Source organism: Numida meleagris, chromosome 2 (assembly GCF_002078875.1).
Source record: "Numida meleagris isolate 19003 breed g44 Domestic line chromosome 2, NumMel1.0, whole genome shotgun sequence".
NCBI classification, from domain to species: domain Eukaryota; kingdom Metazoa; phylum Chordata; class Aves; order Galliformes; family Numididae; genus Numida; species Numida meleagris.
In genome coordinates, this window is record NC_034410.1 from 111882517 (window position 1) to 111905391 (window position 22875).

Genomic DNA, 22875 nt, shown 5'->3' on the forward strand with positions numbered 1-22875 from the left:
TATGATCAGGAGGGTGAATTACTTGTTTCAGCCACTGATTATACTAAGTATGAATGTTACTATTCTTTAAGGTCCATCAGCTATAATCACGATGTATAATATTGCTAATTATTATTTCATAGAAGAATTGCGCTATCATGTTGCCATCAATATTGATCTGTCTCCTTGATTAAATCTTGAAGTTCAGCAACTCCAGGAAGGTCAGTTAAAAAAAAAAAAAGAAAAAAGAAAAGGCTTAACTTTCCTCAGATAAATTTAACAGTCTTCTCTATTCCAAGAAGTTCATTTGTCTTTGATTAAAGCATCATCTACAGAAGATCTGACCATTAACTCCATAAACATTAACACAGTTACCCTGGGGATTGGGTGGATGTACATTAATTACATCTGTGTGGTATCTTCAAACTTTGTAATGGGGTGCTCTAGGCTCAATCATTCAACCCAGAATATGCCATTGAGAGAGTTCCTTTATAATTTTCTTTTAAGAGAAGGGCAGATAGACAGTAATTCAGAGAAGTGTCAGGGGGGAAAAGACAAAGCAGAGCATGTGTGCATGTAAAAAGCATGAAGTGTTAAATGAAGTTAATTCTCACCTGCAAATTAACTTCTAATTTGGAAAAACTTCATTGGAAGAATATTTTATTGTCTTTTCAGAGAAGGTCATCTGACTTTGAAATTCAGACACTATCACATTTCAATGTTTTAGATATACTATATGTATAAAGTATAATAAATGTTCCACATTCTATATAGAAAAAAATAATGTGATGAAGTAGGCTTATGAAACATCACAAACACAGACTTTATTACAGTCCATTCACCTATAGTTGATACTGTGTCTACTGACTAGGCCAAGATACTCAAGTGATAAGCATCCTTTACAGTATTTGAGTTGTCAGTATTTCAGATGTATTGCCAGAAAACTGATTAGAAACCAAGGATTTTCATGTCTCTGTCCTCTGTGCTTTCTTATTCTTTCCACATTTCCTACCTACGAACTTGAGTGATTATTATTATCATATTATTATTATTAAATTTACGCCTACACTGGAGCTCATTACTAGCAACAGTTTTCAACAAATGTCCTTTACACCCTTATTATGACAGTAGTACTAACTCACACATTCAGATTTGGCTTTCCTAAAATAATAAAGTAGAAACTCCTATGGTTTCCAGTGGCAAATAGGTAGGTCACTCAGAAAGTAATCCCTCCTATTTATTTACATGGAAACTACAATAGATATAAAGAACATAATAACACCTATCTGATAGAGCAAGTTCTCAGGTAGAAAACACTATTTCTCAAGATAGGCACCACCATGAGCCAATTCATATGGATGAGCTGATTGAGATGCTCTTCATTTTGTGGTGTGACAGCTGTGCATGGCCATCTGGAACATGGCTTGATTTAATATCACTGTTGCCACTGCTGAAACATACCACTCACCGCCTCACTGTGCTCACATCCACTGTTTTGTTTCCATAAACGTTCAGTAAGCACTGATGAATGTCAATGGGTACAATTTTTTCCCTCATGGAAGAACCCAATTTCACCCCTTTGCTTCCTACTCACTACCATGTTAGATGCCATTTTGTCAGACTGCCCTGTGATGCCATCTGTCACATGGCAACAAAATGTAATGGAATGCTGGTGGGAAGGTTCAACCTCTATTGCCATACTATCAACATCTGCCTCTGACATCATGGACCGACATCATAAAATATGAGGCATTACATTTGGAGCAGCCCTCATATTTATTGTTACTGAGAAGAAGATCTGCTGTACAAATTTCTGGTTTTCTGATCTGTTTATGAATGTGATGCTTTAACAAGTACCATAACTCATCCCACAGACTGAGTCCCCTCACGGTGTTTTTGTGTCACACACTGGTGCTCATGGTCACTTTGGGAAAGAGGTAAAGTTTATAGAATACTGTTATCAGTGCTATGAGAGAACTTGCACAAAGGGATATACTTATGTCACTGTATTTTGACTGGTGGAAAAAATCACAAGCAGTAGGAGCAGAAAACAGACAAAAAACACATTCAATTAATTTCTGATTTTTTTTTTTTTGGAAGCTCCATGTAAATGTCAAAAGTTTTGTTTAATTCTATGGCAAAAGAAGGGGTGCTAAGAGATTGTATCATCGTGCAAATTGCTGGGTTTTTTTGCTGTCTTAACTTCTACACAGGTATGCTGGACTGTTACCTAAAAGGGACTGCTCAAGTTTTTGACCTTCAGCCCATGCTCAAAAGTTTTGTCTGGATTCAGCAGATGTAAGCAAGGCCATGTTAAATATGTACCTCTTTGTCTCCTATTCTCTGCAAGGCATCACCCAAATGAAAGTAAAATCGTCCATCATCTGTGCCGGGGTCACCAGACTCTAGTCCTTCCTAAAAAAAATATATATATATGTATATGTATATTAATATACATATATAAATATAGAAAAGAAACTTCAATGGGACTTCTAAAAGAGCTTCGATTATTGCTGTATATAGTCTGTCAATTCTATAAAATTTATTCCAACTATCATGGTAACCATGAACTTAGGTTGAATGAATACAGTATTCAGTAAAAAGCCATTGAAAAATGTTATCAATTTGCAAAATCCCAGTTACTCCAAGACAGAGGTGTATTCAACTTGACCTCAGTCGTATAAATGTACACAAGCATTTTAGAAAGCTGGATATTGTAAATTAAGGTTTTGTTTCATAGTATTTCTTCGAAACACTCAGACGTATACAAATTCCCTCTTTTGATCTTTCAAGAACCCTTAGTTTGCAGCATACTGCAAGCTTCAAAACAATATGAGACTCACAGTTGTGTACTAATTGAACAAATATTTGATGTTTAAGAATTGATAAATCTTAGTGTATAAGCTTATTCCAGTTCATTGGCAGTGATTTAGCAATATAACTCCAACGCATACCTTAAATTGTGATTTGTAATTAGAATGCTTCTAGCTTGACAGATTTTATGTATCATGATTTTCCTTTTTTTTCTATTAGTAAAATATTTACATTAAATGAGGAAAGAAAACTACCTTTAGGTAAGGTATGCTCTCTGCTATCTTGTTTTCAGCCTTCAGGATGAAGCCATAGTGTACTTTGGCAAAGCCATCATCTGGAGCCATGCGTAGAACCTGTTTGAGAGCAAAGGAAGTAAATAGTCATGCATGAATCTATACAAATTAACAAATCTGTGTACAAATTACTATTTAGTGATGCAATTAGATTTTCTTCCACTGCTGACACAGATAAATTCTTGCTTTTCCTGTACTTTTATCCATTTACATTTATCTTTCTCCCAAGTAACCTATTATAAACCAAACTTTGAACATTCATATGTAAAATTATTCCAGTTGGCTTCTCTGAATTGCATTATTTTCCTCTTGTGCCTCCTCCTCCACCTTCTGTCTCGAGTTATAACATGCTAAATTACAGGACTAATCTAAAAGAAGGCAGGTGCTCTTTGAACAAGTCTACAGCAGAGTCATGGGAAGGATAGTGTAGAAATATACCTGGAATAGTTTAAAATTTTTTAGGTTTACACTGACAAACTAGTCTTTACAAGAGAGAATATACTATGCTGTGAAGCACAGTGACTGCTATTTAGAATAATGCTGTGAAATAATGCTTATATCACAAGATGGGGCTGTACAAACCCTGGCAAAGCAAAGACCATTCTCAATACAACAGTAACCACTCTCTTGGAAGAGCTTACGCTTTCTTGGTCAAGAGAAAGCAATCAGAAAGTAATGCAAAGACTAGTGGGGTACCTCAAGTGCTTCAGTGTGCTTTCATAGCAGGTGATGCAAAAATTATTCTTTGATAGCTGTGTGCTGCAACCTAAGACACAGTGTCCTCAATTAAGCTAAAAGAGTTTGTACTCTGAAGAAGATTTAGATAATATTTGAGTTACTGCATAACATAGTTAACTTTGCAGAAAAAGAGAAACCATGTGCAAGCAAGAAATCTGATCTTAGTTAGGCACAGATGGATATTTCAAGTGCAAGAGAAAGATTTGTGAGCACAGGGACAGCTGTAAGAGAGGATCACTGTATGGGGGAGTGTTTCAGGGGAAGGAAGTGTGAAGCTGGCTGGCCTGAGTTCTAAAATGGACTCCCAACAATAGTGGATAATTTAAGTGCATTTGGTCTGCGCCTCAGCCATGGGGAAAAAAATCGTAGAATGTCTTGATCTACTTTCCAGCTCCATATTTCTATCATACTATAAATATAAAATATATGTAGGTCGCTCTGAAAGTAACACCTCCTGTTTATTTTCATGGGAACTACAACAGATACAAAGAACACGGTAACACTGCTTGATAGAGCAAATTCTCAGCTACAGAACACCATTAGCTATGCACTTTCACCAGTGATGAACAAGAGCCTGCATGCCACCCTCACAAAACCTGCGCCAATGGAGGTGACCCACTATCACTGTTACCACACTGCTGAAATGCATCACCCACTGCCTCACCATGCTCACATACACTGTTTGGTCTCCATAAACATTCAGTAAGTGTTGATGAATGTCAGTGGGTGCCAGTTTTTCCCACTCATGTAAGAATTCAGTTTCACTCCTTTGCTTCCTATGCACTTCCATGTCAGATGCCATTTTGTCAGACTGCCCCTCTGCTGCCATCTGTTGCACGGCAACAAAAAGTATGGAATATTGGTGGGAAGGTTCAACCTCTGCTGCCATACCGCCAACACCCACCTCTGACTTATTATGTTGTGGGCCAACCTAATAAAATAGGAGGCATTGTTTTCAGAGCAGTCCTTGTATGTATATATACAATATCATTTGAAGCTTCGTGTGATATCGATTACATGGTCAAGATAAATCTGTTGATAAACCTCCTCTTTCTTAAAATAAGGGTGGAAAGTCCAATCAATACAGATCCTCGGTTTGTGAGGACCAGCATAAGTGCGTCGAAGTTAACAGAAGGACATAGACTGATATCCGCTGAGTGTCTATAACACAGTCACTAAGTACAGAACAATGGGCAGACGAGCAGTCTTTCTTGTCTAAATCCATTTTTGTAGCTACTAAACTCATGCCACGCATAAAATGTCTGCATACATTACAGCCATTTCCCTCTCCTTTTTCCAGTCACTGTCTAACCTAATTCTTCAATCAAAATAATTAGAAGCAATCCTATAACAAGTCCTTTGGGCCAATTTCTTTGCTTTCTCCAACATTATTACACACAAACTACATCTGAGCAAGAACAAAATCAGTGCTATGTGAATATAAATGCTATGGCTTAAAAATAGCAGTATTTCATATATTTTTTACAGGAAAAAAAAAGCCACTATGAAGAAACAATAATTTTGAGAATCTATTTGAAATCTATAATATGGCATTTTATTAGCACAAATGAACTTTGACCACAAATGTGACACCACCATGAGTTTTATACTTTTTGCATACAGTATTCTGCATAGAATCATTCTGCTCCACAAATCTGTACCTGCTGGGTGAAATAAAAATGACTGACAGAAATATTTATTAGTCGTATAATTTTGTTACAGTTCCTTTAACTATAGGAAAAAGCTATCTGATTAATTAAGACAGAAGAGAATTTTCTATATTACAGTTCATTTAAACTCTGCCGGGTTGCATTAAGGCATGATCTACATTCAGAGCCCCTAAAGAGAAGTGAAGAGATACAATCAGCAGAAATTACACTGGAAGTATTTAATGTAAATTGTATTACTCTGTTGCTGTTGCTGCATGCAATATTAATTATGTTTAAAAATAAGTTCTACTAAACTGCTCACTGCCCATTAAATATTAATCATGAATACAGAAATTAACCTCTGGGGCTATCAGTGGCTAATTAGCCAGGGCAGAGTACTGTGTTAATGTGGATATTCTGCTTTTGGTACCTGAGATAGTTTAATCAGAGTTGGCTTGTATGTATCTGTATAAGACTGCATTGAGGCCATGCAGACATGGCACAGAATGGCAGGCAGAAAAATTGCTCTAAGATCACTTACTCTGCTAAGGAAATTCTCCCCACTGTGTTTTATCAACCTGGAGACATTTGAAAACAAAAATAGCTTTAATTTCTGGGAGAACTACTTTCAACATTATGTTTCCATGTCACAGGATAATGTTCAGAAGAAAGTATGTTAATATTTGGTAAAATTGAAATCTTCTCCAGTTAGACACCATTTTCCATTTGTTGTTCAGCAGAAAGTCTGGCAAATGCATACTAAAAAGTGTATTTTCTATCAGTTAAATCATACTACGCTACAGCTGAAAGTACAAAGTTGTCCTATATTCAGCATTTTATACATATCACTTCTACTGTGAAAGAACACATCGCATTTAAGATTGTTGAAATAAAAATTTTATCATAACACTTCAACAGCTACAAAGACAAAATTATTTTCCCCACTTTTTTAGAAACAATTTTGATTGGTTTCCAATGTTTAAATCTGGTTATTAAAAAAAAAAGTGAAATTGATTGGAAAATAATCAAGCTGGCCATTAAATGTAAAGCAGAAAGCTTTCATTCACTAGGATTCCTTGGGCACTGATTCAATTTTTTAGAGATGATGTCAGCTATTTAGTCTGGTCTGAAATGGTGCATGACGCAATCCCACCATAGTTGAGTGTGTCTGTGAAGAGTCCAGTGGGTAATGCCTGCCCAGCCCATGCCTAACACACAGTCAACACTGAATTTAGACTATAACGTTACAGCAGGAAGCAAACAAGAGCACTGTTATCTCTTCAAAAGCATCTAGTAGATTCGCTGCAAATGAGAAATTTGGAGACTAGATTCTCCTCCAGTCCAACTGCTCTTTTTGCTCCTCAGGCAAGTTCCGAAGTATTGCATCCCCACGTTAGATGACTACAAAGAAAGGAATGGGAATCAGCAAGAAGCAGAGCCTGTAGACAAACACAGGGTATGTTCTCTTAAGGATGAGTCCTGAGCTCTGCTCTCTTTTCCTACTTGACTACGCACTTTGCATTAAAAAAATACTTGAATTAAGTGTACGAATATTCTTACAATGGTAACTGAAACGGAGGATTCATAAATACTGAAGGCATCTACTCTGCAGCACTGAGTTTATGAAGTTTTGTTTCCCAGCAGATGACTAATTTGTCCAATGTTTTTTTTTTTGTTTTTTTTTTTTTTTTAAATCTTAAGGAGAAGATGTCTCCATGTCTCCTGGAGGTCACCAGAACAACTTTTCATAGTTTGCCCCACTTGTGTTGACTATACATAGAGCCTCAGCACCTATGGTAGGAGCCTTAAATCACATGTCAATCACTTCCTAATTATGCATTGCAACAGCTGACTGGAGCACTCAAGAGCAGACCATATGGCCCCAAAGCAATCCGCCCAAAAACACTGAAGAAGCTTTTGGTATAACCAAGAATAAAAGCATATGCACATGAGCTTCTGCTCGTTTCTTTGACTATATCTCCTTTCATAAAATTCTTCATTTAAATTTATGCTTGATTACAACAAAAGAAAAAAATTACATGAGAGTAGTAGAATTCAGCCTGAGGAAAAGTCAGAATATGGACAAAACCTGCATGATTTTTAAAAAGAATAAATCCAGATCCTTTTAAAAGTTACTTATTTGTTGCTCTTTTACAAGGACAGAACATCACTATGATCTGTTCTATTTCACTGACTAGTGAACTGTAAAACAGAGTAATTATACTGGATGAAGACTATGGAAGCATGGAAAACAATATATTGAAACCAGACCAGTTCTTATTTTGCATATCTAGCCTTAATAAGAGCAGTAAATGCTTCTGTTGAAGTCTATAAAATGCAATATCACAGTAGTTGCATAACAAACTCATTACCATCTTCTAATTATAAAAAAATGCTATGATTATTGATATTGAGAAATTCTAACATCTACATTGCTTGCAGCAAAGCACTGAAAAGTTGAAAAGGAAAATCTTGTCCCACATGAGTATGTTTTGGGGTTTTTTTTGAAGATCCTTCTGTTTGAGAGGCAGGTTCAGTTAATAACCATCAATCTCCAAAAAACACCATTTTCTATCTTCTGCCAACTTTTGATAGCAGGCCAAAAATTATTGAACAGAAGTGTACTATGGAGGGACCTACAGAGCAGCAAGAGTAGCAAAGCAAACAGCAGTCTGGCAACAACTGCGACTGTCAGAAGAGCTTGAGACAAAACAGTATTATCCGTGTTTGGCTCCTGCTTCCAACCATGGGGATAAATGCCCTCATTCCCTCTGAGAAACCATCTGAGATGAGAACCCGTCAGACATCCAGATGTGGGGGACTGAAAACTGCGCCTCTGCTCTCAGGAGGTGGTATCAATCATGCTGGCTTGTTCTCAGCCTATGTAACCAGTCAATCATCATACCACTCCTGCACCAAACAAGCACTGGAACAAGTGTGCCAACGCCAACAATATAACCTCTGATCAAGTTCTGATAGCTCTTGCTATGCCAGTTACATCAAGCTCCACATCTACTACAGAGCTTCCATATGTGAATGGAGTTCTTGCATCACAGGAGAGGACTGACCCTACCCCAGCCTGCTAACCACAGTATAAGACAGCAATAAAAATACAGTAAACAGAGTACACTACAGGGATCATGGGATCATGAAAGAAAAATAGCATTTAGGCTGCCTATGAATATCTGGAAAAAGGCTATGGATAAATAGATTTGCAAGTACTCAACTACTGTATTCAGACGGATAAAGATGGTGTTCCTGCAAAGAAACAAGCTTATTTCTGCTTTCTATGTCTTCCAGATAGGGCTTTTTTTTTTTTTTTTTTAAATACACACAACATCTACATGTGTTGTCAATACATTCCAAACCTGCCTACCAGAAAGAATAAGAAACCAAGGATTATTAAGTATGTTTCTCTGTCTGTGAGGAAAAATATTAATATGATGGTATCAGGAAGTCTGAGTGCAATCTAGAAAACAGTTAGGAAATGGACACTAAAATAAATAATTACATAAATAAATCTCATCAGTGTTAACCCTTCAAAAACAGACATGCAAAAAGTTTCACTGCTAAAGAAATTAAAAGCAGGCAATCTTTAAAATGAACATATGAATGTAAATCTTTTTTCCTCAGCTGGAATGGATGCTCACCTCCTCATACACTTGCTTGGCATTGCTGTTGTCTCCTATCAAGAGGTAACCAACACCAAGGTCATTCTTGAATGATGTATCACTTGGAAACAGGTGAACTAATTTCTGTAGAGTAATCAGGGAACTTCTCATGCGACCTAATTTGATTGAACAAGACTTCATTACAACAATGGATACAAGTAATAGTAGTAAGATGCACAACATCTTAAGAAAACACAAATCAGACCCAGATGTTCCATTTTCACTAAGGATCACAAGGCAGAACTTCAGAAAAAGCTTATGCAGATAAGAGTATATTCAGCTGCTTGGTTGTCATAGCAAGTGTAGTTGTAGAAGGAATACTTTAGGAAATCACTCAGAACGCATATCATGCAGTGTTATGGTAGCCTCTAGTGGAGAACAGTTCACAGTGTAGCTCTAACACTAAGCTTTGATTGCTCTTTCATACATAGATATCAAAGTGCTTAATAAAACGTGATGAACACATCAAAATAAACTTTAATTAAGTGAAGTAACTAAACACATTTTGAAATGCTAAGTAGTTCCACTGAAAGTAATCATGCTTCACACGCATAAAATTAAATATATGATTCAATGACTTCCTAAATGAGGTCTTATTGAAGAACAGCAAGATCAAAACAAGCTGACACTAAAACCTAGTCCACAGGAACAGAGTTCTTCTCCCACTGAAAACTGTTGTACTTCATGCTCTGATAAAAAAAATTATTGTAGATCACAGAACTGAGGTCTAAAGATTCAGGTGGATTCATTATGTTTTAGTACTTCATTTTTAGCATTCCAGCTTCAGATTTTCACTCTCCGATAAACACAAATTTTGTTGGTGATATTGTGATCATGAGGACCAAGTCTTTCTATTATTTTTCGAGAGAAAACAGCAACATAAACTAAATATGTGAGAAAAATATGAAATTGAAGTATCAGTAGGCAAAGTCAGCCAGCTTCACTAAAGCAAGAAAAGGATGCATAAGCAACCTGTATAAAAGGCCACCCATATGAGACAACCTCGTGCCTTAAAAGGTTACTGAAAATCATCTCCTGAAGTAATGAGTATAGTTCTGCTCTACTTTTATTGAGTTGTTGCTGTTAAATAGAAAAACATGGTTTTGTTTTTCTATCTATTAGCTAGTTATTTCATTATTTACATTTTTTAAAGTTGGATTAAGAGCATCAGGTATGAAGATTCAGGATGCTTTAGAGTTATTGGCCTGAGAGTCATTGCCACTCATAATTCAGTCTGAGAATAATGAGCAAACTCAACGTTAGCATAACATAATTGTGAAATTTCATGATGGCAAAGATATAAAATTACAATTTCCTGACAGCATGTTAACAGTTTCCATAGACTTTTTATTTTATAAAACTGCATAAATACATTTTTATACTCTTATTATATATGCCTTAGGTTATACAATACACTATCAATACACCTTCATTGAAAAACAAGACTTTCCAAACTGTCAAAAAAAGGAAAACTGTAGGAGTTGAGTTAAAAAATTATCCTCCAGTTCAGTTCTGTTCTTCTCTATGTTTACTGTAAGTTTATTTGGGGGTATGCTTACTCTATGTACACCATTTATTTTCCTGAGGTTTCCATCACCTTCAGTAGAAAATGAAAATTTTTTCTGTCGCTCAAGAATTTTTTTTTTTAAACCATCTCCTATCATAGGCATGCATGACAACTTGTACATAGCTATCTGCAAGGCATTATTGTCATAAAAGCAACAGACACTAAGTCACTAGCAAAATTTTTAAGACTTTTTAAAGATTTTTCATTTGTCCTAATGAAAATTCAATGAAATTTGCGCTGTTAAATCCTTAGCGATCTTCTGAAAGTCACGAAACATCCAGTTTTTACACCATCCTCAAATCTTACCAAGGAACTGCTGCCTGTCAGCTTCTCGTTTCAAGCTCAGTTTTATCAGATCTGAAGGGACATTTGGCAGACTAACCACCTCATCATAGGTGTTGATGGCTTTTTGCAGCATCTCATTACTTCTCATTTTCTCAGCTAAGTCATCTTCAGACTAGAGAGAATCACAAAACTATTATTAGAACCCATAATAATACATTATTTTTTTTAAAACAATTTTGTTTTCTTTAAAGGAAAACTATGCGATTGTTAGATTACGGGAATAATTTAAAAATTACATTTAATTCATACAATTATGATGTAATAGTGAAAAACTTATTTGGTTGAGTTTTGTGATAAGGTAGATTAGAAGTACTACTAATTCTTCTTTCATGCAAACTGAAAGCATAAGAACATTTGTACCTAAAACTACTTCCTGACCACTGTATACATTAACACAGTTTTTTGGTTAATATTTGCAGAAGTCACAATTTCTGCTTTTGAAAACAAAAGTCTGTTTTAACAGCGTGGAAGAAATGTAAACTGTTGCCTACAAATTAATTTTGTACTAAGTCTCACGCTAACTGTAACACACAGATCAAAACATACAAAAAATATTTCTTTCATATATTCTGACAAATTTACTTACAGTCTTTCTTAGAAAAAATAATTAGGAATTTAGTTTACTCTTGCATATCTTGACCTATCACATAACTCTTACTTAAATTACTTCATCAAGTTCAGGAGCAGACCAAAGGATATGAGATTACTACTGTGAAATTACAGCTTCAGTAAAGGCAGTGGGAATTACTACTGATGTCACCTGTGGAATGTCCTTTTTATAATTTGTTTCCACAGCTGTATCTCAAATCATGAATGTTTAATGCATTATTTTGCATTATTTATTCAAAAGCATGCATTTTCATGTGATTAAATCATTCTTCCTAAATCCCTAAATTTTTATTGGCTTAAGTCAATTAGCAGAGCAAGTTGTAGATGCCTCACAAGCACTGATGAAACAGAAGCTCTTATTGCTCAATCCATTGTTGTATTGATCACACGCATTAATTTAAACAACTTCAACTATGTTAGTTGTAGTAAGTAGTTAATATCTGGAATCTTTGCACTTATGTCCATTACTATTTTTCCTCAGGCTCTTTTGAAATTGATTGTGGAGAATACCATAAAACATAGTTCCTCAGACCAGTATTTCTGCAGTTGCTTTCAGAGAAAACTTCAAAAATAAATTTTGATATTATTTATTTCTGATATACATTCACTAGTACATTTGTTTTCCCTTTTTTGAGGTAATTGCAGGGTAAAGAATAGTAAAAGATAAATAAGAAAAAAAACAAACATCTGCAATGGAATATCTGATTAAACCCACCAATATATATGCTATAAGTCATTATAAGGAAGTTTAAGATCTGTCTCCTTTTCAGCCCGAAGGATGTCAACTATTTCTGTAGAATATTTTTCATCTGGCCTAAGCGTAGTTCCAGAAATTAAACCAATGATTACTCAAATTCCTAAAAACACTAATTTAGGGAAAAATAGTTGACATTTAAAGCTATTAAAAGATGGAGAAAAGTGAATCTTCACGCTTTATTACAACTAGAATCTACAAAATTAGCATATATCAGTTCATGGTTCACGGGCAAGGCGAAGTACTCCTGCAGTGAACTCCTGAGCTTTACATTTATTCTTCTCTGTTACTTTTACTTAGCAATGAGAAATCACAAATTTGAATCTACTGTGTTGGTATAAATATCCATTCTGAAGCTGTTACAAGGTAAATCCTCACAATAATCTGTCTGTCAGCAAAGCTCACGATTTTCTCGCTCTTTTCAAACAGCTGCATCTTACACATATTTGATTCAATAAAATTGTCAGTGGTCACGTCAATGCAAGTGCTCAGTAAAAAGACTTGTATGAATCTACAAATGATACTGAAAATAGAAATGAATTTATAGTTGCCTTTATACATTCCCATGAAATGCTTGCTAATTATGACTTCAGATCTTGATCTGAAGGTCCTTCTGATCTTTTATAAAGTGGTAGGTGGTGACAACAAATTGTTGTAAAAGGACAAATGAAGTTGTGTTACTGGGGAGAACTCTTAAAAAGCTGGCTTCTATGATCTGTCCTCCTCCCTAAAAGCAGTGAGCTTATGAGGACAGGAATTTTATTTTCTTAGATATAATGAACAGATTCATTACAAAGATAAATCTTAAAATCATAATTCCACCCTTTTTAGTCCATTTCATCTTGTGTTATGTTTATGTGGCAAGGTTTTGACTACGGAGGGGGTTAAGGGTGGTGTCAGAGCAGAGCCCAGCAGCTGCCTCAAGTCAGAGAATTTTTTCTCTGAGACAAATCAATATGGCTCAAAAACTGTATTATAAAGGCTGAGTTCATTTTCTAATTTTTTTTGTGCGTATGTGTGTGTGGGGAGGGTGGAGAGGAGTATGTCTAAAACACAACTTCCTCCACAAGAAAATGCTAATTAAGCCTCTTTATCTACAATTTTTTTTTTGTTCTTTATCATTTATATAATTCTTTACCACTGTACAGAAACTTCACATTTTTGTGTTATTGACAGTATTTCCCACTAGACTAAAGTTAAACAAAAGCTTATGAAGTAATTGGGGAAGGACAGAATACTGGAACGGGTACAGTTTGGCAGATCACGTAATGTTTTTCCTTAGGAAAAATCTACAAAATTATAAATGAAATCTGAATGGGATCTAGAGTTCTACTGTTAGAAAATATCTATGGTTTGTTTGTTTTTAAAACATTTCTGACTTTTAATTCACTTATTTATGCACCTGTGCTTTTCCATATCTTGCTCGTGGACTTTCAGGATACTGATTCACCAATGCTTCAAAGGCTCTTAGAGCTTCTTCAACTTTTCCCTGAAAGGCAGAGAATTTAGCACAATAGCAAATTAGTTTCACCAAGTTGAAACAAAAAATATACAAAATTCAGACTGTGAATCAACAATTTTCACTCACATTTTTGTTGGGATTATTTTCTTGTTTAAGAGAAATCACTGTCACTACTTACAAAGTGATAACATTCATTTCCCATGGTTAAAGCTAATACAGTGGTTTTTATTGTATTTTGCTTTTGTTGACTGGAAGAAATGTTCAGAAGACAATAACCTGTCTATATTAAGATTGTATGGATAATAACAGATTCCAAACTGAGTGAAACATACAGAACAAAGTTTTATACAGAAATTTTATCTCTGCATATCTCATGTAACCAGTTGTACCATAACCATGGTTCTCTGTGAAACAGGACAGAGCCATCCATAATATATGGATGTTTCCTCGGAATGTCTTGAACAAGTACATCCCTCCGGACCCGCAAGCTTTGTCTCTTCCCTGTCCCATACAAAGTTTGCATGCAACTACAGTATTTTCATGGCTGATGCTGACAAGCAAGCTAGGGCAGAAGCTGAGAAGAACCAATAGCACTTTTAAACAGGAACAAAGCACTGCTGGCAAAATCTGGATCAGATCTTGCTGCCACATCCAACTCTTACCACTTTACAAATGAGTGATTATTATACATCACTGTCTTGCTGTCCTCAAATATTACATACATCTGATTTGTCACTAAATTTACCCTGTTTCCTACAAGACAAGCGTGACTGTTTGCAACTCATCAGGAGACAAATACAGGAAAACAGTCAGCAAACTGATACCATAGGCTCATCGGAATGATCAAAAATAAGCGTGTAAATGTTCTGAATTATCGTATTCCAAAATGTAAACAAGGTCCCCAGTGAAGAGCAGCAGTAGAAGCAGCCTGATGCTAGTGCTCTATGTATAGTAGCCCTGCCACAGATTTACAGCCCCTGTGGGGGTGCACGGGTGGCAAAGTAAATCCAAATCTGCAGTCAGTCTTCTGAAAAATCAAGACTCATCTATACCTGCAATGATTAAAATGCTATTTTACTGCACTGTGCTGACAGTGGGCGTATCTCCTCATTGTTCTGTCCTCCCAAGTGACCAAAAATGAACGAAGACCTGCAGTTGCTCTCCACAGTCTTCATTCAAGTTTTTAGATTTAAAACAACTAAAATTGATTGATTGATGTTACGGTCTTTGGCACTGGTGTGAAGCAGATGTTTCTGCTTCATGCTCTAAGCTGTATGGTAGCAGAGACATTCCTGGGATGCATGCAGAAATCCAGCGGAAACAACCCCTCTGACAAAGTTTTTCACCCAATGATCTTGAAGCACATGAACCCATACCAGGAGAGTCAAATTAACATGCTCCTGTTATCTATGTTCTCTGATAATAGCTGACCTCAGTGATAGAACAGATGTAATTCTCTTCCGTGTGGTTAATTTAAACACTTCCTGATAATATGAATTCAAGAGTTAAGCTATGTGTTTTCATGGTTAAAAGTGAGCGAACACATGAATGGTCACCTACACCATTAGACCTGAAGTACCGACAGTCACCGAATATTTAATTTTAAAAGTAAGTTACACAAAAAGTAACCTAAAAGTAATTCTCCATTTTTTAATTTTTATCTTAGCTGTTATTCATGTCCACCATTTAGACTCTGAGTGAAACATTCAAAACTTACTTTTTTACGTAATTTTTCTGCAGCATCTAATTCAGCTTTAATGGTTTTATCAAATTTGTTTAAGAGCTTCGGCTTCTTCTTCTTTTTAACTAGAAAGCAAAAACATACAGTTTGTTACTTCTTTCATATTTCACAGCAATTGTTTGAATAGCTTTAACCAGAAACTAGCACTGTACTGTTAAAATGTGTATTTTCAAATGAGGCAGCTTCAAAATGCACTGAAAAGAAACAGATTAAAAACTGAATAACACTGTGGTCAAGTTTTTGAGAAAAGCATTTTACATCTTACACAGTTGAGTATTTTTCCAAAGGAAGATCAGAAAGATCTATGCATTTTTTTTCACATTCGTATGGTATTTTGAAAAAAATATAAATGATTAACATACCCTGATAAAGTTGTGCCTGTACGTATCTATTTATTTATCTAAAGCAGTTAAGGGAATTGACAAAAATCACAGAAGTACTCAGAATGGTGAATACAAAATCATACAGTCCAATCTCCTGCTGAAAATTGGTTCAATACTTAAGTTTCTGATCAAGGTCTCTTTCAAGGGATTAAGTTTCCACAGAGCTATCTATGCAAGCTATCACACATTAGCAGAACCACAGCAGTACGTGGCAAAACAAACTTGAAGAAAGTTGAAATAAATGGTGTCAGTTTAAGCAGCTATCTATTGTAGTGAAGCTTGAACTTAAATAATGCCAATTTGGTTACATTCATTATACTTAGGTGTAAGAAAAATGCAGACGAACTTAGGAAGGATACGACAGCAGATGACTACTTTTCACCACATTTGCTATAGCTAAGACTTTTGCACTTCATTAAAAATGCACATTTTCTGACAAGGAATGGAAATATATATTCTGACACAAGCAACTACTAGTGCTGCATGTTTATAATCAGTTGCACACATTTTTTGCTATGATTATGCATTTTTTTCCTCGTTGAAAAACGTCATTAACAGTATGAAAATAAGTAAATTATTACTTTCCACGTAAGAATTTAAACAGAGAATGTCATAACTGGTATGTGTAAAGCTAAAACCAAACACCATACAGATTAATATCACAACGCTGCTGCAATTCTATAGCAAATATTTTGGATACACACTACAAAGTATTCTGACAAGTTGTATTTTATTCTGCTTCCTAAGTCTTCAGGTGCACTCTGCGGGGATGACAAGAACAGCCTCATGCTGCTGGAAGCTGTGCCCGTGATTCAGTTAATGTCACTTTCTCTACAAGACTCTGATCCTACACTGAGCTTTAAGGAGACAAATCATTTCATCTCCAGAAAAAAAACCTCAGAGAAAGGTTAAGGCCTTTGTTAATGCTAAGCCAATATTAACTCAGCACTAAGAGATTCATGAATCTGAACTGCTTCTGTATGAGGAAAAAGTTGATGATCACATTTGGTTCTTTTTATTTAAGTCTTACTGTCATGCTTAACCCTGAACTCAGATAATTAGCACGTAAATAACAATTCTACATTGAAAGAGTTTTTCTTATGTTACTTTTATAAACCATTCTGCAACACTGGTATGCACAATTAACTAGGTGCTATTGCCGTTAGGAGGCAGGGGAAGAAAAGAATTCAAGCAAGGTTGGAGCTGTCCTACTAAATTTAATTTTCTTACTCATAAAGATTGTACAAAGCTTTAAGTATAAAAATCTTTCAGGTTCTATAAAGGAAAAGTAATAAAGAAGAGATACATTAGTATTGTTATATCCCCATTGATCCTTGTTACACTAGAAGACACTGCAATTTTCCATGGGATTAGCTACCAAGAAAGTAAGAAAGGAAAAATGAAATACACAAGTTTATTCTTTTTTTCAGAGTAAACCATCAAGTAGTCCACTTTAAAGTACTGAGTTTGCTCCACTAAACACTGCAAGATTTCATTGTATCTTACAGCTTGAAATCAAGCATTTCTAGCCAGGCACAGAATAATGTACTTAAGGAATGTAGTTACCATGGAATCAAACTGATAGAAGAGAAACTTTCTCTTGAATGCCGCATAATTCAAAAGAATCAGCTCTCATTAGGAGAAGGTGGTTTCCTCCACCCCAGGACCCAGACAGACTAACAGGTATGGGCAAAAGCTTCTGACATAATGTCATTGGGACAGAAAATAACTTTTTTTTACCTATAAATGTTCCACCTCAGAAACAGCAATGGTACCTTGAAACCAAGGTCCGACTTTCTCAAAAGTAATTGTGAATGAACCTAGGAGTACTGGCCCTAAAACCAATAAAAGCAAGACTCCCTACAGGCTTTTTAGGTTGGTTGAGCTCATAGATGCTAAATGAAAGTGTAAATTGCTGTTAGCAACAAAACTGAGACATGTCAGTTCCACTGACTGCATAATCTAGGAGACTTCCAGCCGGACATCACCACCAAGCATTCAGTTCCTGTTCTCTAAATATGAGGCTGTGCATACAAGAAACTATGTGAAAGAACAAAGAAGTCAATTCTCAGTTCCCACAGTATGAATAAAAATCTTTATCTAAAAGCGGCCAGTTGCACAGAGATCTTGTATTCAGTAAGGAAGAACAGCTATTTGTCAGCTCTCTATCTTTAAGTCTGGACAGAAAGATGTTCAGTCGCTTGGTCCTTCTCAAGCTTAAACACGGCAACAGTGAGGTCTCTGCAAGGCAATGGAAAGAAGCTCTCCCACCCAAGGAGAAACTTACTGACTGTAGAACTGTGTTTTCTGCAATAGCTATGAGTTTACAAGGAGATGAGACAAACAGCTCAGAAGAAAGAGCAAATGCAAACTCTTAGAAATCTTTTGCCAAAGAAATGACACCTTTACTCTCACGTCCAGCTTTGGTGACACATAGGAAGAATCTTTTAGTTAACCCCCATTACCAAGAAGCTTTATTATCCCATTTTCACTACAATTTTATATCAACTTTAGACCAGCAGGAGACCAATATGAAAAGCTGGAAAGGAGCTGCTAACATAAATATTATTCAGCTGCTAAGCACTAATATAACACAGTAAACATTATATAATGAGCAATTATTTTCATCTACTCATTCGATTCCTATGTTAAAGGATTCACCTGGGAGCTTTCAGTATAACCATCAAGCATTCCTCTCTATTAAACAGATAGCCTGCTATCTCCCTGCAGGGGTATATTAATAAATTATACATTGCCTCCTTCTAGTGTAATAATCCTTTAGCAGATGTGATCCAGTATATTAAACTCAGTGTTACAAAGAAATATACTTGTATGTTTTCAAAGGAAAAAAAAACATGCAACTTTTCTCCAATAATTTACAGATTTCATCATATATATGAAGAAACAAACTATCTTACAACTGCTAGGCTGATCCAAATCTGGTTAAACACTGAAACGGTGATAATTCTTACATATTTATCATACTATGGACTTGCAAGAATAATACTGAGCATTTCCAGTAATGGCTTTGGATGTAAGCATACACTTGCTACCTAAAATTGCTGCAGACTCCCTCAGAGAAAACAGTTTCCATTTTAACAACAGTAATCGAGGAAGAAGACCCATCACGTGCTACTTCTTTCTGCTGGAGAATAAACAATGGGCAATGTTGACAAGCAACCCCATTATCTCCCTCCTCCATTACGATCTAGGGAAAAAAAAAGCAAAGTAAAGAGAAAACCACAACAGATGGAAAATATTTTTGGAAGTGGTAGATTAATAGCCTGCAATATTATCAAATGAACAATGATGAAATATATATTCCATATAATCATTTCCATGTATGACTAAGAACAGAATATACCTGTTGTTTTAAATTGAAAAGCACTTTCATCATCAAAAGCAGTAACAATCCTTTTCTGTAAAGGATAGAGAAATATCATCTGAAAAATAATGAATGCACTTCAGATACTCTAAGGCATCGAGTGAAAAATTAGCAGAAGTAACTGAACGATTAAAGGGGAATCAATCACTAATTTTTGAAGAATTGCTTAAAAATACTTTGTGTTTAGTTGTTTGAGGTGGGGAGGAACTTTTAATATCTGTACAGGCAAAAACAAGGTGGCGGAAAAACTAGGAGTGAATGGTTTGCCTCACTGGAAGAAGGGTATGTACCATAGCATAAAAAGTAGCTACGAAATTTATTATTTTCATCTGTCACCATAATGAGGCCAAGGAATAAAAGGCTTGACATTGGTACAACAGGAAATTTGGCTTGAAAATCTGGAAGCAGTATCTATAAGCACACTGGAACAGATTTCTGAAGGTAGCTGTAGAATTTTCATCACTGGAAATTTGTAAGAAAAGTCTGCATAAGCATCTACCAGGAATGATATACATAGTTGACTTAGGCTGCTAGTCAGCAAAAGAGATGAATTAAGCTTCAAGGTCCCACCTGATCTCATTTTATCACAGAATCACAGAATGGTTTGGGTTGGAAGGGACCTTTAAGATCATCTAGTTCCAACCCCCTGCTATAGGCAGGGACACCTCCCTGTACACCAGGTTGATCAAAGCCCCATCCAGACTGGCCTTGAATGCTTCTGGGGAGGGGACATTCACAACCTCACTGGGCAACCTGTTCCAGTGTCTCACCACCCTCACAGTAAAGAATTTCTTCCTAATATTGAGTCTAAACCTACCGCCTTCCAGTTTAAAACCATTTTCTACAGTTTCTGTTATATGCAGCAATATATCAATGCACTTTGGTGTCAACACTATAATTACAGAGGCAACATCCATTCTCTCATTTGTTATTGAACAAGTTCCTTCAGAAGCTGCCTGTGCCAGTCATCACAGTGACTGACATACCTCACAGCCCCATGCGAGCAGAAGAATACTGAAATTCAAAAATAAATGAATCAATTTCAGATTTTTTTGATTTCTCTAACAATCACAAATTATGTTCTGCAGCTTCTATTCATCTCTGTCCTCTTTCCTTTTCTTGTTATCTTCTGCTGTACTGGATTTCTTCTCTTTCGTTTCTGCACTTACTCATAAGCTGTCCCTAGGTCTAGATCTTCCTATTCATCCCCAACTTGTTCTTATATACCTAGCTTCTTCCACACTCTTTGTGCTCATACCCTTCTTCAAAGGTCTTTTCCCCTAAACTCTGCTGCATTTGATCCCTATTACTGATCATCTAGTACTCCTTGAGACTAGCCCTGCCAAAAAGGACTTAGAGGCCCTGGTAGATGAAAAATCTAACATGAACCAGCAGTGTGCACTTGCAACCTAGAAAGCCATCTGTATTCTGGGCTGCATCAATAGAGAGGTGGCCAGCAGGGAGACAGAGATGATTGGCACCCTCTACTCTGCCCTCGTGAGGCCCTCTGGAGTACTGCATCCAGATCTGGGACTCCCAACACAGGAAAGACATGGAGGTATTGGAGCAGGTCCAAAGGAGGGCCACGAAGACGATCAGAGAGCTGGAGCACCTCTCCTATGAAGACAGACTGGCTGAGGGAGCTGGGCTTGTTCAGCCTAGAGAAGAGAATGCTCTGCGGAGACCTCATTGCAGCCTTCTAGTACTTAAATGGAGACTATAAATAGGAGGTAAATCAACTTTTTACACTTGTTGATGGTCATAGGACAAAGGGGAATCATTTTAAACTAAAGAAAGGTAGATTTAGATTGGATGTCAGGAGGAAATTTTTCACAGAGAGGGTGGTGACGTGCTGGCTCAGGCTGCCCAGAGAGGTCATGGATGCCCCATCCCTGGAGGTGTTCAAGGCCAGGTGGGATGGGGCCCTGGGCAGCCTGGTCTAGTGGTCGATAACCTTGCCTGCAGCAGAGAGGCTGGAACCAGATGATCTTCAAGGTCCCTTCCAGCCCAAGACATTCCACGATTCATTTCAGTACCTGATCTTACAAGAAAGTTTCTTTCATTGCAGAGAAGAAACTGTATTCAGAGGAAATCCCGCGGAGGTCTGAAGATCTAGAACAGAATATGCTCTTCACTTTGTTCAAGTTCTGTAAACCTCCATCTGAAGCAGAGCCATCTTTTTCTCTTCAGTAATTGTCCGAACAAGTAGCATATCAAGCAAATCTTTTTGCAACTTTGATGTTGATTTTATTCACATAATTACAATGGAAGAATAACTTCTTAAATCTTTCCAATATTTAATCAAAAAGATTATGTAAAGAAATAAAAAAGACATGAAACTTTTCTAGAATTTCTAGACAAATGTTTTGGAAACATCAAAGGACTGCATGATCCTATATAACTGGGCAGAACATAAAGCTTGAAATTTGTGTAAAATGTCAGGTAATTTAATTGCTCTAGTGTAGTAAATCCATTCAAACCAATATAATTTCAAAGGAATAACATAGAAAAGAATGATGACGATTACTACATGGCAAAAAATTGATTACATCTAGCTATATACAGAACAAACTGGAAGAAATATTACATCGGAAATTACTGACAATAATACTTTTGTAATGGATTAAATGAATCCTCTTCTAGTCTCCATAGAACGGAAAAAGGTCAGATCTCCATTTCACATGTTCACCTGAATCACTAAATAATTAGTCATGGTAAGAAAATCCTTGTTATCCAGAAAGAGTGAACACTGCTGAACTTAGAGATCAGCCTGACATCTCAAAGCAGTTAGTACTTCATTAGCGAGAATGAGACAAAAAGGTTGAATACTATCATAATGATCTTTCATGTTTAACATACCATGTTTTATCCTGACGATACACCATACATGTGGCATTTTAACAGAGAGCAAGTAGCAAAGGCTACTCCTGCCAATTCACCATCTTAAACTGTCAAAAACTAAGGAAGCCATTTGCAAAGGTTTTCTTTTCTAAACCCCTACTCGTGCTGTGATATAAAATCAGCAGTAGCTCTCTTGGTAGTGTGTAGATAGGCATCTTAAAAGAAAATATTAAATACATCCTTGTGTTTAGGCCCTGCAGAAGTTTTTCAATGAATTTCGTGACCTCCCAGACACTCCTACCTTCCAAGTCCAAGGTTCAATGTTTCAGTTGTGGGCTGAAAGACATACACAGAAGGCCCACTACTTCCACCTAAAGTGAAAAGTTTGCATAAGCAGTTGTCTTCCTTCCTCATGCTTGGCCCTTGTCATTAGACAAATTAGCTTTTGCAGTTGTGCTGTCCCTCAGCAGGGACTGGAAGGAGAATCTGATGAGATGACAATCTCTTGTCACTATTCTGGTGTTTGTGAAGCTCATTAGGTGGGTTACAGATAGCGTAAGCGATCCACTTATTCTATGGGTCTCTACAACTGGAAACTTCAAAAGTATAAAACCCAATAAGCACATCCAGACAATTTAAAGCCA

The 22875-nt window shown here is 36.3% G+C and overlaps 1 protein-coding gene across 5 annotated transcripts in view; it reads right to left on the reverse strand.

Annotated features, from left to right (window-relative positions):
• Positions 1–22875, reverse strand: part of ASPH (aspartate beta-hydroxylase) — a 110115-nt gene that overhangs the window by 22621 nt on the left and 64619 nt on the right. For 4 of the 5 annotated variants that reach the window (XM_021389058.1, XM_021389057.1, XM_021389056.1 and 1 more), the window contains 6 exons: positions 15599–15687; positions 13822–13908; positions 11018–11168; positions 9124–9260; positions 3048–3146; positions 2305–2394 (listed from right to left, as the gene is read on the reverse strand). In XM_021389058.1, the coding sequence (XP_021244733.1) occupies positions 2305–2394; positions 3048–3146; positions 9124–9260; positions 11018–11168; positions 13822–13908; positions 15599–15687 (653 nt within the window). The remainder of the gene's footprint in view (positions 1–2304; positions 2395–3047; positions 3147–9123; positions 9261–11017; positions 11169–13821; positions 13909–15598; positions 15688–22875) is intronic. The other variant, XM_021389061.1, reaches the window with a different exon arrangement.